This window comes from Polyodon spathula, unplaced genomic scaffold, assembly GCF_017654505.1.
Source record: "Polyodon spathula isolate WHYD16114869_AA unplaced genomic scaffold, ASM1765450v1 scaffolds_3890, whole genome shotgun sequence".
Classification (NCBI taxonomy): domain Eukaryota; kingdom Metazoa; phylum Chordata; class Actinopteri; order Acipenseriformes; family Polyodontidae; genus Polyodon; species Polyodon spathula.
Window position 1 is genome coordinate 12,538 of NW_024475348.1, and position 12,591 is coordinate 25,128.

The following is a 12,591-nucleotide window of genomic DNA, read 5'->3' on the forward strand; positions in this document are numbered from 1 at the left end:
CTTGCTGTGCAGATAAATTACTTCTCTAAATCTCTTGGTCAAACAGTCACCAAGAAATACCAAATGGTCTGCTTGCCAACTCAGTCTGACAACCTGCAAATCTCAAGGGAAGTAGGAAAAACACGTTGTACTCCAAGCTTCATGGAGGTTGGTAATACATCTCGTATAGCAGTACTGGGCTTTTTGATTGAAGCAATTCATGCATTCTCCCTTCTCGTCTTTGTAGGTGACGCTCCCCCAACAGCTTCCTAACTTTGATGCGGTATGACCACTTAATCCTGAAATATTCCAAGCAGTTGATAGAGCTACGATCCTGTTTACTTCAAGTTCTATCAACTTTGAATGTTCCGAAGGTGCCTGGACTAATCTCTCTTCCTGCTCTCATTTATAGATTTCTGAAACTCCCCGTGAATGGCTTGTTGATATAAATAATGGACAAACCATAACTACCATGACCTTGCTGCAGGCTCGCTCAAAAGGCTACGAGTTCACTGTTGCCAACAACCTGATGACTGTCCGAGCATACTTTACAGCTACGGGAATCCGGGAATTTGGGGTATGCAACGTGTGTCTGTGGCATCTGTAAAGTTAGTCTTTGTAGCAGAGATTGATCAATGACTCCATTGGTATTGCAGTATGAACTGAAAACAAGATTACTCCTGTAGGGTGGCCTTCAAAGGGGACATCGGTCTATTCAGAATAATGCATCATTTGACATTGGTCTTTTTTTGAAACAAATTTGCTTTGGCTGATGCAGTTAAGCAAGTTCCCAGCTACATGCTTGTTATTAGCAGCGAACTCTGCAACTTGGGTAATATGAGACTAGAACCTGTTGCCACATTAGGACTGTCTGGGTTTAATATCGAATGCCAATAATGTTTGTTTTAACTTCTAGCAACTCCCGTCGGACAAGGTTCTCTACCTTGCAGACCTCACGCTGAAGTATGATTCTGGCTTTGGAAAGATCACAATACTTGTATTAATGATCTGTGTACCTGGTAAGCAACTCCCTCTGACCTCTATGAGCTTTGTATGGTGTTTTGTGTTCTAGTTGAATGTTGATTTATCTTTTCTAGCTCCTGTGAGGTGTAACAGAATGAACGTTATCATTGAGGTCCCCTCCTTTGTTGGAACGTTCACTAATTTGGCGATTGGGACACGTCTGTACCTTCCGTCATTGCCATCCTCAGACCTTTCTATATCCAGTCAACAGAACATGTTGCGCATCACTGTGCCAAAGAGATATCCCTTGGCTCAGACCATGGTAAAGCATTGCATGAGGAATCTTTCCCACTGACAAGCCTGTTCAGGAGCTGTGGGGGGGGGGAGTTCTTGCCCCTACTTTTTGAAAGCCACCATTCTCCACATCTTGTAAAAGCTGTGGAGAAACTACATTTTGGGCTTGCTTATTTCTTGCAGGCTTGTCCTCTAGGGTTCCTAACTGGTGTGAAGACTGTCTTGCCAGACACGAAACTGACTTTTAATGTGAGAGGCACCCAGACTTCCATGACTTTCACACCTGTTTGCCCATGTGAGATGAAAGGGGCAGATCCTGAAGGCGAGTCCCTATTGAACAAGAATCAATCTGAATGTAACTTTGTTTAAAATGGAGTGTTGCTCAATGTGGTAGCTTGCTCTCAGTTTCCAAATATCCAGCCTGTCAGAATAGGAAATGTAAACCTGTTGGCCACTTTCCCAACAAATTGTTTCTGTGCAATAGTGCTTTGCCAAGATGGCTTCATGGATTTTGAAGTGAGGAGCAATGATACCCTGCCACCTCTGGACCTGAGCACCGTACGACTGAGGGATCCAACATGCAGCCCCTCCGTTGCTTCCAAAGACAGCCTTCTGTTCCACGTTCCCTTAGCCAGCTGTGGCACAACATCAAAGGTGAAGTTTAGGCCCTTGCTTTTATCATTTAAAGCAAACCAGAACTAGGCTTAGATATGGGCTTTGGTGATCTGCCTATTTTGCCATGTCCTCCGATTGCAAGCTCTGACTAGGCTCCCATTAAAACCGCAATGGCTTAAACCAAACAATCTGATCAAATGCTCAAACAGCTATTGTCTGAAATGGGTTTAAGTTTAACTACTTTCACAGGTGGTAAATGGCAAGCTGGTTTATGAAAATGAGATCCGTGCACTACTGAAAGATCAACCTTTATTGGGAGTAATTACAAGAGACAGCGAGTATGTGTAAGTTTGCCCTTTACTTGATCTGTTGGCACTTTTGCTGTGAGAGTGGATTTGTAACTGTTGCCCCAAAGAGTATCTATTGGTATACAACTGACAGTTGCATACAAATTGATACTCTTGCAGTTGACCAGTATTCAAACAGATTAACAAGTTGTTCCCACCCCATCGTTGACTGTGCAGTGCTATTATGATCACACAGCTGATGCAAATCTAATTGTGGATGTGAAGACCAATGCACCCCCTCCTCCTGCTGTGGAACAAGGAGACTTAATTGTTGTGCTTCGAGCTTACCCAGGTGTGATGGGTCCAGTCGGTATTGCATGACTACACAACCATATCATTACCAAGTCCAAAACCACCCCTGATTGGTTGGGTGCATTACTTTGGTCACCAATGTCTTTCTCCTTTTCTTAGATGTTCTGTACAGAACTCCCTATAGAGACCAGGCTTACCCTGTAGTGAAATATCTGAGGGACCCCCTTTATCTGGAGGTGCAGGTGCTGAACAGACTGGACCCAAACATCAAGCTGGTTCTGGATGACTGCTGGGCAACTGGATTCCCTAGCCCAAGCTCCTTGCCTCGCTGGAACATCATTGTTGATGGGTGAGTCCATACATCCCAAATTGTTGCAAGGAAACCCTGCACAGGCAGACTTCTAAATCTGCACCCTTTCTCTTCCAGCTGTCCATATGATGGAGACAACTACATGACTGTATTCCATCCCATGTCTGAGTTCCTTGGAATTCCATTCCCAAGCCACTACAGGAGGTTTGAGGTGAAGATGTTCACTTTTGTCTCTGGAGGAGTACTGCAGGCTAACTCGGTAAGATCAATGCTAATGGTAAACCAGCTTGAACATATCAGTCTAGTAGAGAGATGTTCAAGAATGGATTTAAGTGTATGTGACTGCTTAGTTTGTGTGTTTCGTACTAGAATGACCTTTTAACCCTATACAAGCCTCTGTGCCACTTTTCCAGATCTATTTCCACTGCAGCACCTTGATCTGTGACTTGCTGAAACCAGACTCCGATTTGTGTGCAAAGACCTGCCCGAGTAGAGCTTCAATTAGGAGACGAGGTACGATGCAGGTTCTACTGTTGTCTACTCCTTTTCGCAAAGAGCTCCTGTGTTGGTGCTGATGTGTGATCTCGTTTCAGGTCTAGGCAGCGCTCGATCCACTGCTGTCCTGGGTGAGGTGGTAACCAGCTTGCCAGGCCCTGTAGCTGTCCTTTGAGTGCTTCCAGAACAGGCAAGTATCTCCTAATAGCATTGCAGCAGTGTGTCCCATACAGACTGACTTTTTTTTTTTTGTATGCAATCAATTTGCTTTTAGGTGGTGTGCAGATCTAGAAATCCAGTACTCTATTTTGTATGTCTCTAAACTAATGGCAATATGCTGCCCTAACTAAGTTCCTACTGGGTTATCCTGACTTAACCAGTGCATTATTTAATACAATGGCAATATAAACTACAGTAGTGTAACATCTTTTCTCCTCTCTCTCCAGGTTTTGTAACATCCCACGCTGGCCTAGGCAAACTGCTTGATGTGCATTTTCTAATGACTCGTGTACAAATAAAATCTTATTGTACTTGGAGTATTTGGTGTGACTGGCTTTAAGTGGTAGTTTTGAAGAGGTTTCAAACTTGACCTTTTTTTTAAACTCCTGTGGTCTAGTCATCCTGCTATAGACTTCCTTTTTGTAAGGGTGGAAAGTGTGTGTACTTTAGAAGTAGACATCTAAAATTCTTGTTTTTAATTATCCAAATTGCCAAAACATTTTTGTATTCTAGATAACTGCAGCACATACTGTAGCTTTGTGTAAAGTTGTCCCTCTGCAGGAGTGGAAGTCATTACTGCAGCTAACAATTTGTCTGGGCTAATCGAGTTAAGTTGTTGCCCACTATGTACCTACGATTGGAACAACTTATGCGCACTGAAGAGATATGGGGCGGGGGGAGGGGAACTAGTTTGTACCTACACGCCATTCACAGAGACAAAGTTGGAGCAGACATTGGTGGAAGAACCCTGCTCCTACTCTTGACACAACTTCTCAAATAGCTGCAGCAGTTGACGACTGGGTGTATATGTGGAATTGGATTTCACTTTTGGGTTGTCCCATCCCAAAAACGGTGGGTGAAAGTGAGATTTATGCCCCTGCATCATCTCGTATGCGGAGATGGAGTTGCTTTGGAGCATGACATTTGATGCTGGCCCTGTACTCCTGGTAGAAATTATTTCTTTTAATCTTAAGTGTGTTATGCCTGTTTTCCATGTGAAGCTCTAGTCCTGTCATCCAACATGTACATTTATTTTTGTTGTGTATTTTGTGCTTAGTAACGTTGCAAAGGCATGCTCCCACTTTGAAGAGCCGTGTCAATGACAGCCTTCCCTCTTTCCCAAGATATCCTTACTGCCAAACACCACCTCCACATTTAGATGTCAGATTCATGCATATCCATGAAAGTTTAGATTCAGATTATGCATATTTGGATAGCTGTCCAAGTAATTGTTGGTACTCTTTCATAGATTAACAACCCCCGACGCATCTTTGGCTTCCCCAAAGGGTTTCACTTTTTTTTTTTTTAATTACTCAAGCTTTATATTCTATAATTTAACATTTGGTGCTTTGTTTGTCAATTCATGTTTTGCTGCACTGCCAAAAGCTTCTGTATTTATACACACAGATGCTGTTCTAATTCATTCTCTGTCCCCAATACTATGTGTCCCATTGTCACAGTACTACAGCCAGAGGACTTTGAGTCCTGTAGCTCTTGTTCATCTTCAGGTTAGAGAATATGTATGCCTGACTTTTTAGAGGTTATGTTTGTTGTAGCATTATTACTTTTATTTGGAAACTAGCAATTTTGTTAAATCACTTTTTTTTTTTTTTTTTTTTTAAATGTTTTGCAAATTATCAACAGTAGATGCAAAGAATGTGGAAGTGAGGATTAACACATCTGACTATTCCTTTTCTAGCCAAGAGAGGAAATTAAGCAACATGCATGGCATAATAAACTGGATTCTGGTTATCAATAATAAAAGGTTAGAACTAGGTAGCCCATCTATGTGCTCAATTGCAGGCTGCTATTCAAAACTCTTTCCTGCAAACATTTCAATGCAGAAAAGCAAAAGGTAGGTGACAGCTGGATCAGCACAACAGCTGTGTAATTCGGTGTGGATTTGTCAACTCCTTTTCAACTTTGAGGGCTCCGAGTTTAGATTGCTGCCTCTTGCTCTCCCCTGTTAAGCTTTCTTTCCTGACTTGATCTCAGCTGTCAAGGAGGTATCAAGTCTGAGAGGTAATTTGGAAGCAAAGTTCAAATCAGAGCAGCTTGGATTTTTATGCAGCGGTGTGCATGCCCTCGGGTACATGGTTACCCCACGGCAATACAGGATGCTTTCAAAGTGGAAGTATAAGTATTGTATGTCTTAAACTTGTGTGGTAGTGTTAATGTTTCAGTTTAACTACTGATTTTACTTTTCCAGCATCTGTGGTGCAGCCCTTAACTTATTTGCTATTTGGAACAAATGTCTATCTTGTTCACATTGTCTTATTTGATTATTTTACCAAATTTAATTATTTGCTGCATTACAGTAGAGAACCATTTGTAACCCCTTTTTATAATCAAAATATCAATGACTTAATAGTAAAAACAATAGGGGGTGATATTAAAGGTAAGGAGCCATGAACAGCACAGAGTTGTACAATAGTGATGGAGTATGTTTAGTCCTTTGATGGAGAGCTCTGTAGCTGTTTTCTAGTTAATGAACAGAGATATGCGCTTAAGTGTGCCTGTGTCATTGTTTTCCCAATGACTTGTCTTGAGAAATCATACATAGATAAGCTTTAGAGGTGGATATACCCCAAGAGAAATAATTATTTACTGAGTATCCACTCATGTTGTCATAGCTAGTAATCACTAGTTCTAGGTTCTGAGGGCAGAAGGTTTTGCATGATAAATACTTTCTGATGCTGAATTTTAATAAGTTTACAGTATGTCAAGCAAATGAAAATAGAATTCCTAAAGACATGCAGACCTTTTTGATTTGCTCACATTTATTGACTTTTGGAGTATACATCTACTTTCGTGTTTTTAGCAGGAATAAAATCCTCATTGAAGGTGTGTATGTGAAAATACCAACGTGATTTTATTTGTTTGTCAGATTTTTTATTTTATTTTATAAAAAGCAGGTCAAGCACAATGAAAACATGGTAAACAACTGAAGTGTCACGGTTATCAGCTGTTCCAAAGTATGGGCCACTGAGGACAAATCCACTAACGCTGTTTCTAGAGACCACAACCAAAAATATATGCTCTTGTAAAACATACAAATAACACATACAAACTGAGTATTGATACAGCTATAGCTATACTCTATTTTGTAATTGCAAAGGGCACTTTGTAGTTACAAATGAATGACATATATATATTTTTCTCCTATTCAAGATGGACAAAATCAGAACTAGAAATATTGGTTGAACAAATCGATTGTTTAGATGTAGTTGGATTATTTTGAGACAACAGGTTGGGATCCAGTGATATAAGTGGATGCTGTATGTGTCTGAGGCTGAAATCTAAGGTGGAGCATGGCTGGTACAGAGCGGGTCACAAATATGTTGTGTTGCACTCTCGGCGTCTAATCAGGTCTTGGCTCAGTAAGTCATCATACTTTAAAATATTATTTTAATGCTTTCTGTTAATTTGAGTAATAGTGACCCTTGATAGTTGACATTGGGGTTCAAGCTCAAGTACTTAGCATCCAACACTTTTTCAAAATAGATGGAAACAACAAGGCAATATCAGTATTATAAAGTGGCCTTCTCAAAGCCTGAAACAGCAATGGAGCATGTAAGATTTTTCTGACTGCTTGCCTTCCATTGTTGTGTTGCACATCTGGAGTTCAACTTTACATCCTAAATGTACCATACAAAAATGCTACTGTAGCCCAGCTGATCGGTGATTTAAAAAAGTTTGAGTGAATTGGAAAGGTGTTGTGACAAGGCTGTTTTTATATTTGAAGGGAATGAGTTCAGCTGTGTGACAGTGGGCTGGCTTAGCGGGTTTGACAGTTGGCCATGATTCATGTTACTAGAGAAATCATAAAGCCATGGACAGACAGCAAGGCCTGCACGAAAGCTCAAAACCAACATCTGGAATGCTGAATTGGAGCAACAGAAAACCACAAAATATTTGAAAACTTTATGGCGGCAGTGAACCCAATAAAAGCATCAATGCTTGAAGTACAGGGTTTGTCATGTGTGTTGCATTGCCCTAGGGAGAAATTGCCTATGTGTGCTTCAAGAACCCCTGTCCTTTGCTTTGCTTCAGCGTATAGTGCAGCTAAACTACTGAGTAGTGGTTAGTTAGTTATTGCTGTGCTACCTCATCCATTCAAGTCAACCAGCCCTGGTCCCAAGTACCTATTTCCTATTTGGTATGCCTTAGCATCACTTTCTTTAATTCCATCACCAGCAACCTCAGGAACAAGATGGGCCAGATCTAGCACCACTATCTCTGAGCTGTAATTTGAATCGTGTTTCCAATTTGTAGGTTTGTATCTTGTTTGTTTTTCCTGTTTCCAATAGATATCTGGGGGAAAGGAACCACACATGAGACTGAGGAAGATTTATCATGTCTGTACTTGTGCTGTAGGTCCCCAGCATTGTCAAACCATCCACACACACACACACACACACACAGAAGCACCTGTGGACAATGACAACAGTGATGTGATGGAATTCATCCTAGGCTTCTGCAGGATTTCTATTTCATTTCTGACACTGATTCTTTCAAACCGCTCCAGAGACTCTGATAAACTTCGTAAGGTTGTTCTAATTACGCTTCCCTCCCCCCCCCCCCCCCCCCCCCACCCCCCCCCCCCCCCCCCCCCCCCCCCCCCTCCTATAGGGAGCAATTTCAATTTCATTGTTAAATAGCGTTTTGAAACTGATACTTCTGAGTCTCTTTTCTCAATTAAGCACACTTATTAACACCTTTCCAGTTTGGCGAAGTTATATGCAATTTCAATTTCAATTGTTAAATAGCGTTTTGAAACTGATACATTCTGGAGTCTCTTTTCTCAATTAAGCACACTTAATTAACACCTTTACAGCAGCTTCAAGCATATTTATTTATTGTAATTCACAGTTCAAATGCTTCTATCCAGGTAAAAAAAAAATGTTTCTGGTTATTTTGGAAAACTCACTCACAGTTTTAAATAAGTCCATCAGCCATTCAAAGCTCTTGATTCCAAATAAAATTGAATGTGCAAAGCTGTGCCCATTCCCTGCTACATATTTGACCAAGGCATTGAAAGATCAGCAAATAATGACTGCTCTGTAGGGTGGTATGCTATTAAACTTTTGGCTGGAGTTTGTTGCATATATTTTTTTTTAAACCTTTTTTTTTTTTTTTTTTAAACTGTATTTAAAGAAATCCCATCGTTCTGCACCATTGAGCTCACTGTTCAGTATCTTGTATATACAAAATAAAAAAGTGGAGACTCTTATTCATTTAAATGTAATTTCTTTTCAGTTAGTATTATGAGAAGTGATTGCCACTGTTGTACTTTCTTGCCTTAATGGGGTTTTGTATTAATATCAGGGTAGTGAATGCTAATATGTATCCTGGATCCATATCCAGGTACATAAGATGCTGGTTGCATTGAAGCCAATTAAAAAAAAATGCTGGCAGTATCTGGATATAGCTAGAGGGAAATCAATTGTATTCTGACGAAACTGAGATCCTATTAAAATGAACTTCAAAGTGGAATGGATTGTGCTCGCCATGCTGTTGCTGATGCTGCCACTGTCAAGAACATCACTGTGTATGTTTCTGCCATGTATTCTCATTCTAGTCTGATGTTGTAGTTTGTATGAAATTGGACTGAAGGATTTTTATGTGATTGTTGAGATTATCTAGAAAGATATGATCACGCTATGTTATGTATAGTTAGCCTCTTAGGCAGGTAGTCTGAGACTGACAATCTATCCTAAATTTGCCCAAGGGTGATTTAAACCATGCTTAGTCTACAAAGCTAAAAGGAACAGTGCACTTGAAAGCATCAGAATGTCTCATCTGCTAAAGAAAGTTAATGAAGCAGAAAGGTAAAATCATTTTCAATGGGGAGGAAAAAACCATCTTTATTGAAATGCATTCACACAGCAGGTGAAATAGGTACTGAAGTTGGAATATATTTATTCTAATGTATGCTTTTTAACAGCAATAGATTCGTGAGTGCAGTGATTCATCTCATATCCTGCAAAATTAAATAAAAAATCAAATTGCAATTCTTGGGTATAATATAATATATAATGTTCTATTCTTTAGAATTTCAATGAGGAGCTGTCTTTCTTTTTTGACTGTGAAGTGGTTTATTTATTTATTTATTTTATTTATTTTAGCTTATTACGTTGTTATTGCTTGGTTACACTTGAAACTTGGACATCATTTCCTCCTTGTTACAATTCTGTAAATCATTAGTCCCATTGTGAACAGACCAGAAGTGTGTAGCACCTACTAAACAATCGTACAGATTAATAACATTTCAAGCAAATAGCCGTAGTGGAATATTTAAAGGGTATCTAAGATTAATTTTCTTACACTTGATTATTAGTAATAGCACTAGCAAGATGTTGCTTGCTGTCAGAGGAAAACAAATAGACAGTTTATTTTTAAATGTCTCAATTAATATATATTTTTTGTTTTCAGTGTGAAAATCGAGCCATAGATAATAGTTCATTATCTACCGCAGTATTAAATTAATAGAGGTTGGCAGAGAACTGGGTCACTCCAAGTCAACATCTGAATGCCAGCTAGTAGAAATATAAGTGGTTCTTCTCTTATGCATGTGTTATAAGATTCGGATGGTTTACAGTGTACAGTGACTTGCAAAAGTATTCACCCCCCTTGGCATTTTTCCTATTTTGTTGCCTCACAACCTGGAATTAAAATTGATTTTTTTGGGGGTTTGTATCATTTGATTTATACAACATGCGTACCACTTTGAAGATTCAAAATATTTTTTTATTGTGAAACAAACAAGAAGTAAGACAAAAAAAACAGAAAACTTGAGCATGCATAACTATTCACCCCCCCCAACACCCCCCCCCCCCCCCCCCCCCCCCAAAAGTCAATACTTTGTAGAGCCACCTTTTGCAGCAATTACAGATGCAAGTCTCTTGGGGTATGTATCTATAAGCTTGGCACATCTAGCCACTGGGATTTTTGCCCATTCTTCAAGGCAAAACTGCTCCAGCTCCTTCAAGTTGGATGGGTTCCGCTGGTGTACAGCAATCTTTAAGTCATACCACAGATTCTCAATTGGATTGAGGTCTGGGCTTTGACTAGGCCATTCCAAGACATTTAAATGTTTCCCCTTAAACCACTCGAGTGTTGCTTTAGCATTATGCTTAGGGTCATTGTCCTGCTGGAAAGTAAACCGCTGTCCCAGTTTCAAATCTCTGGAAGACTGAAACAGGTTTCCCTCAAGAATTTCCCTGTATTTAGCGCTATCCATCATTCCTTCAATTCTGACCAGTTTCCCAGTCCCTGCCGATGAAAAACATCCCCACAGCATGATGCTGCCACCACCATGCTTCACTGTGGGGATGGTGTTCTCGGGGTGATGAGAGGTGTTGGGTTTGCGCCAGACATAGCGTTTTCCTTGATGGCCAAAAAGCTCAATTTTAGTCTCATCTGACCAGAGTACCTTCTTCCATATGTTTGGGGAGTCTCCCACATGCCTTTTGGCGAACACCAAACGTGTTTGCTTATTTTTTTCTTTAAGCAATGGCTTTTTTCTGGCCACTCTTCCGTAAAGCCCAGCTCTGTGGAGTGTACGGCTTAAAGTGGTCCTATGGACAGATACTCCAATCTCCGCTGTGGAGCTTTGCAGCTCCTTTAGGGTTATCTTTGGTCTCTTTGTTGCCTCTCTGATTAATGCCCTCCTTGCCTGGTCCGTGAGTTTTGGTGGGCGGCCCTCTCTTGCCAGGTTTGTTGTGGTGCCATATTCTTTCCATTTTTTAATAATGGCTTTAATGGTGCTCCATGGGATGTTCAAAGTTTCGGATATTTTTTTATAACCCAACCCTGATCTGTACCTCTCCATTACTTTGTCCCTGACCTGTTTGGAGAGCTCCTTGGTCTTCATGGTGCCACTTGCTTGGTGGTGCCCCTTGCTTAGTGGTGTTGCAGACTCTGGGGCCTTTCAGAACAGGTGTATATATACTGACATCATGTGACAGATCATGTGACACTTAGATTGCACACAGGTGGACTTTATTTAACTAATTATGTGACTTCTGAAGGTAATTGGTTGCACCAGATCTTATTTAGAGGCTTAATAGCAAAGGGGGTGAATGCATATGCACGCACCACTTTTCCGTTATTTATTTTTTAGAATTTTTTGAAACAAGTTATTTTTTTCATTTCACTTCACCAATTTGGACTATTTTGTGTATGTCCATTACATGAAATCCAAATAAAAATCCATTTTAATTCCAGGTTGTAAGGCAACAAAATAGGAAAAATGCCAGGGGGGTGAATACTTTCGCAAGCCACTGTATGTGCTTGAGTGAAGACCATAAATCACCACATACCCCCAAGCACTAAGATGGTAGTATTTAGAGCAAAAATGAAAGCTTGCCAAGCTCAGCGTAACGGGTAAATCGCAACGGTTGGTCATGTTAACAGACAACACCATGCCAGTATTGCAATTCCACTCATTGAAACATCTCCCTCCATTTTACCTGCACAATTCTGATTCTCCCAGCAATTATATGTAGGCTGCTTATCTTCTCTGGGTTGACGAATTATGCTGATGCAGTGGTGACAAGTGTCCATTGATTGCAATGTATAATTGAGCCTGCAGTCCTTACAATATATGCTGTTCTGGGGATATACAATCTCAATATTAGTCCAATGGAACATCATCACCCAATTTGTGTGGCGTGTACACAGTAGGCTATTACCAATGATTAATATGATGATCAGTACTGTAGGTAAGTCAAATACTTTTAGTAAACTGAAATAAGTCTTACTAAAGTTTTAGTTAATTCCTTTGATGTATAATAACATTCTCTAATACTATTTTTAAACCAGTGAATTAATAGGAAACCCTCTTTAGAAAGTGGAAAGGACCTCCTTGCCTGTCACCACCTGTTGTTTTAATGAGGGTAGAATTCCCAGAGGGGAAGTTGCTGTGACATTTTCCCTTTCCTTCAGAGAGACGCAGCATATAGAGATTGATACATTGCTGGAACTATTATGAAAATAAATTAAGTTAACAAAGAATTTCTTTGCCACAAATGCCATCTAGTCATCCAATTAAACCTGGTTAAAATTCATTCAAATCTGCTTCCTTTTTATTCTTAAATGACATTCATAAAGTAC

The 12,591-nt window shown here is 40.1% G+C and overlaps 1 protein-coding gene across 1 annotated transcript; it reads left to right on the forward strand.

Moving 5' to 3' along the window:
- Positions 1-451: 451 nt before the first annotated feature.
- On the forward strand, positions 452-3,359 carry LOC121312437 (zona pellucida sperm-binding protein 2-like). Its single transcript, XM_041244240.1, has 5 exons — positions 452-556; positions 896-998; positions 2,610-2,799; positions 2,878-3,019; positions 3,354-3,359. The coding sequence occupies exons 1-5, from the start codon at positions 452-454 to the stop codon at positions 3,357-3,359; spliced, it is 546 nt and encodes a 181-aa protein (XP_041100174.1).
- Positions 3,360-12,591: the final 9,232 nt, after the last annotated feature.

Coding starts and splice junctions, on each gene's coding strand:
- LOC121312437 (XM_041244240.1), top strand. CDS start 452: ATGACCTTGCTGCAGGCTCGCTCAAAAGGCTACGAGTTCACTGTTGCC. Junction 557..895: donor CGGGAATCCGGGAATTTGGG/GTATGCAACGTG, acceptor TTTAACTTCTAG/CAACTCCCGTCGGACAAGGT. Junction 999..2,609: donor ATTAATGATCTGTGTACCTG/GTAAGCAACTCC, acceptor TCCTTTTCTTAG/ATGTTCTGTACAGAACTCCC.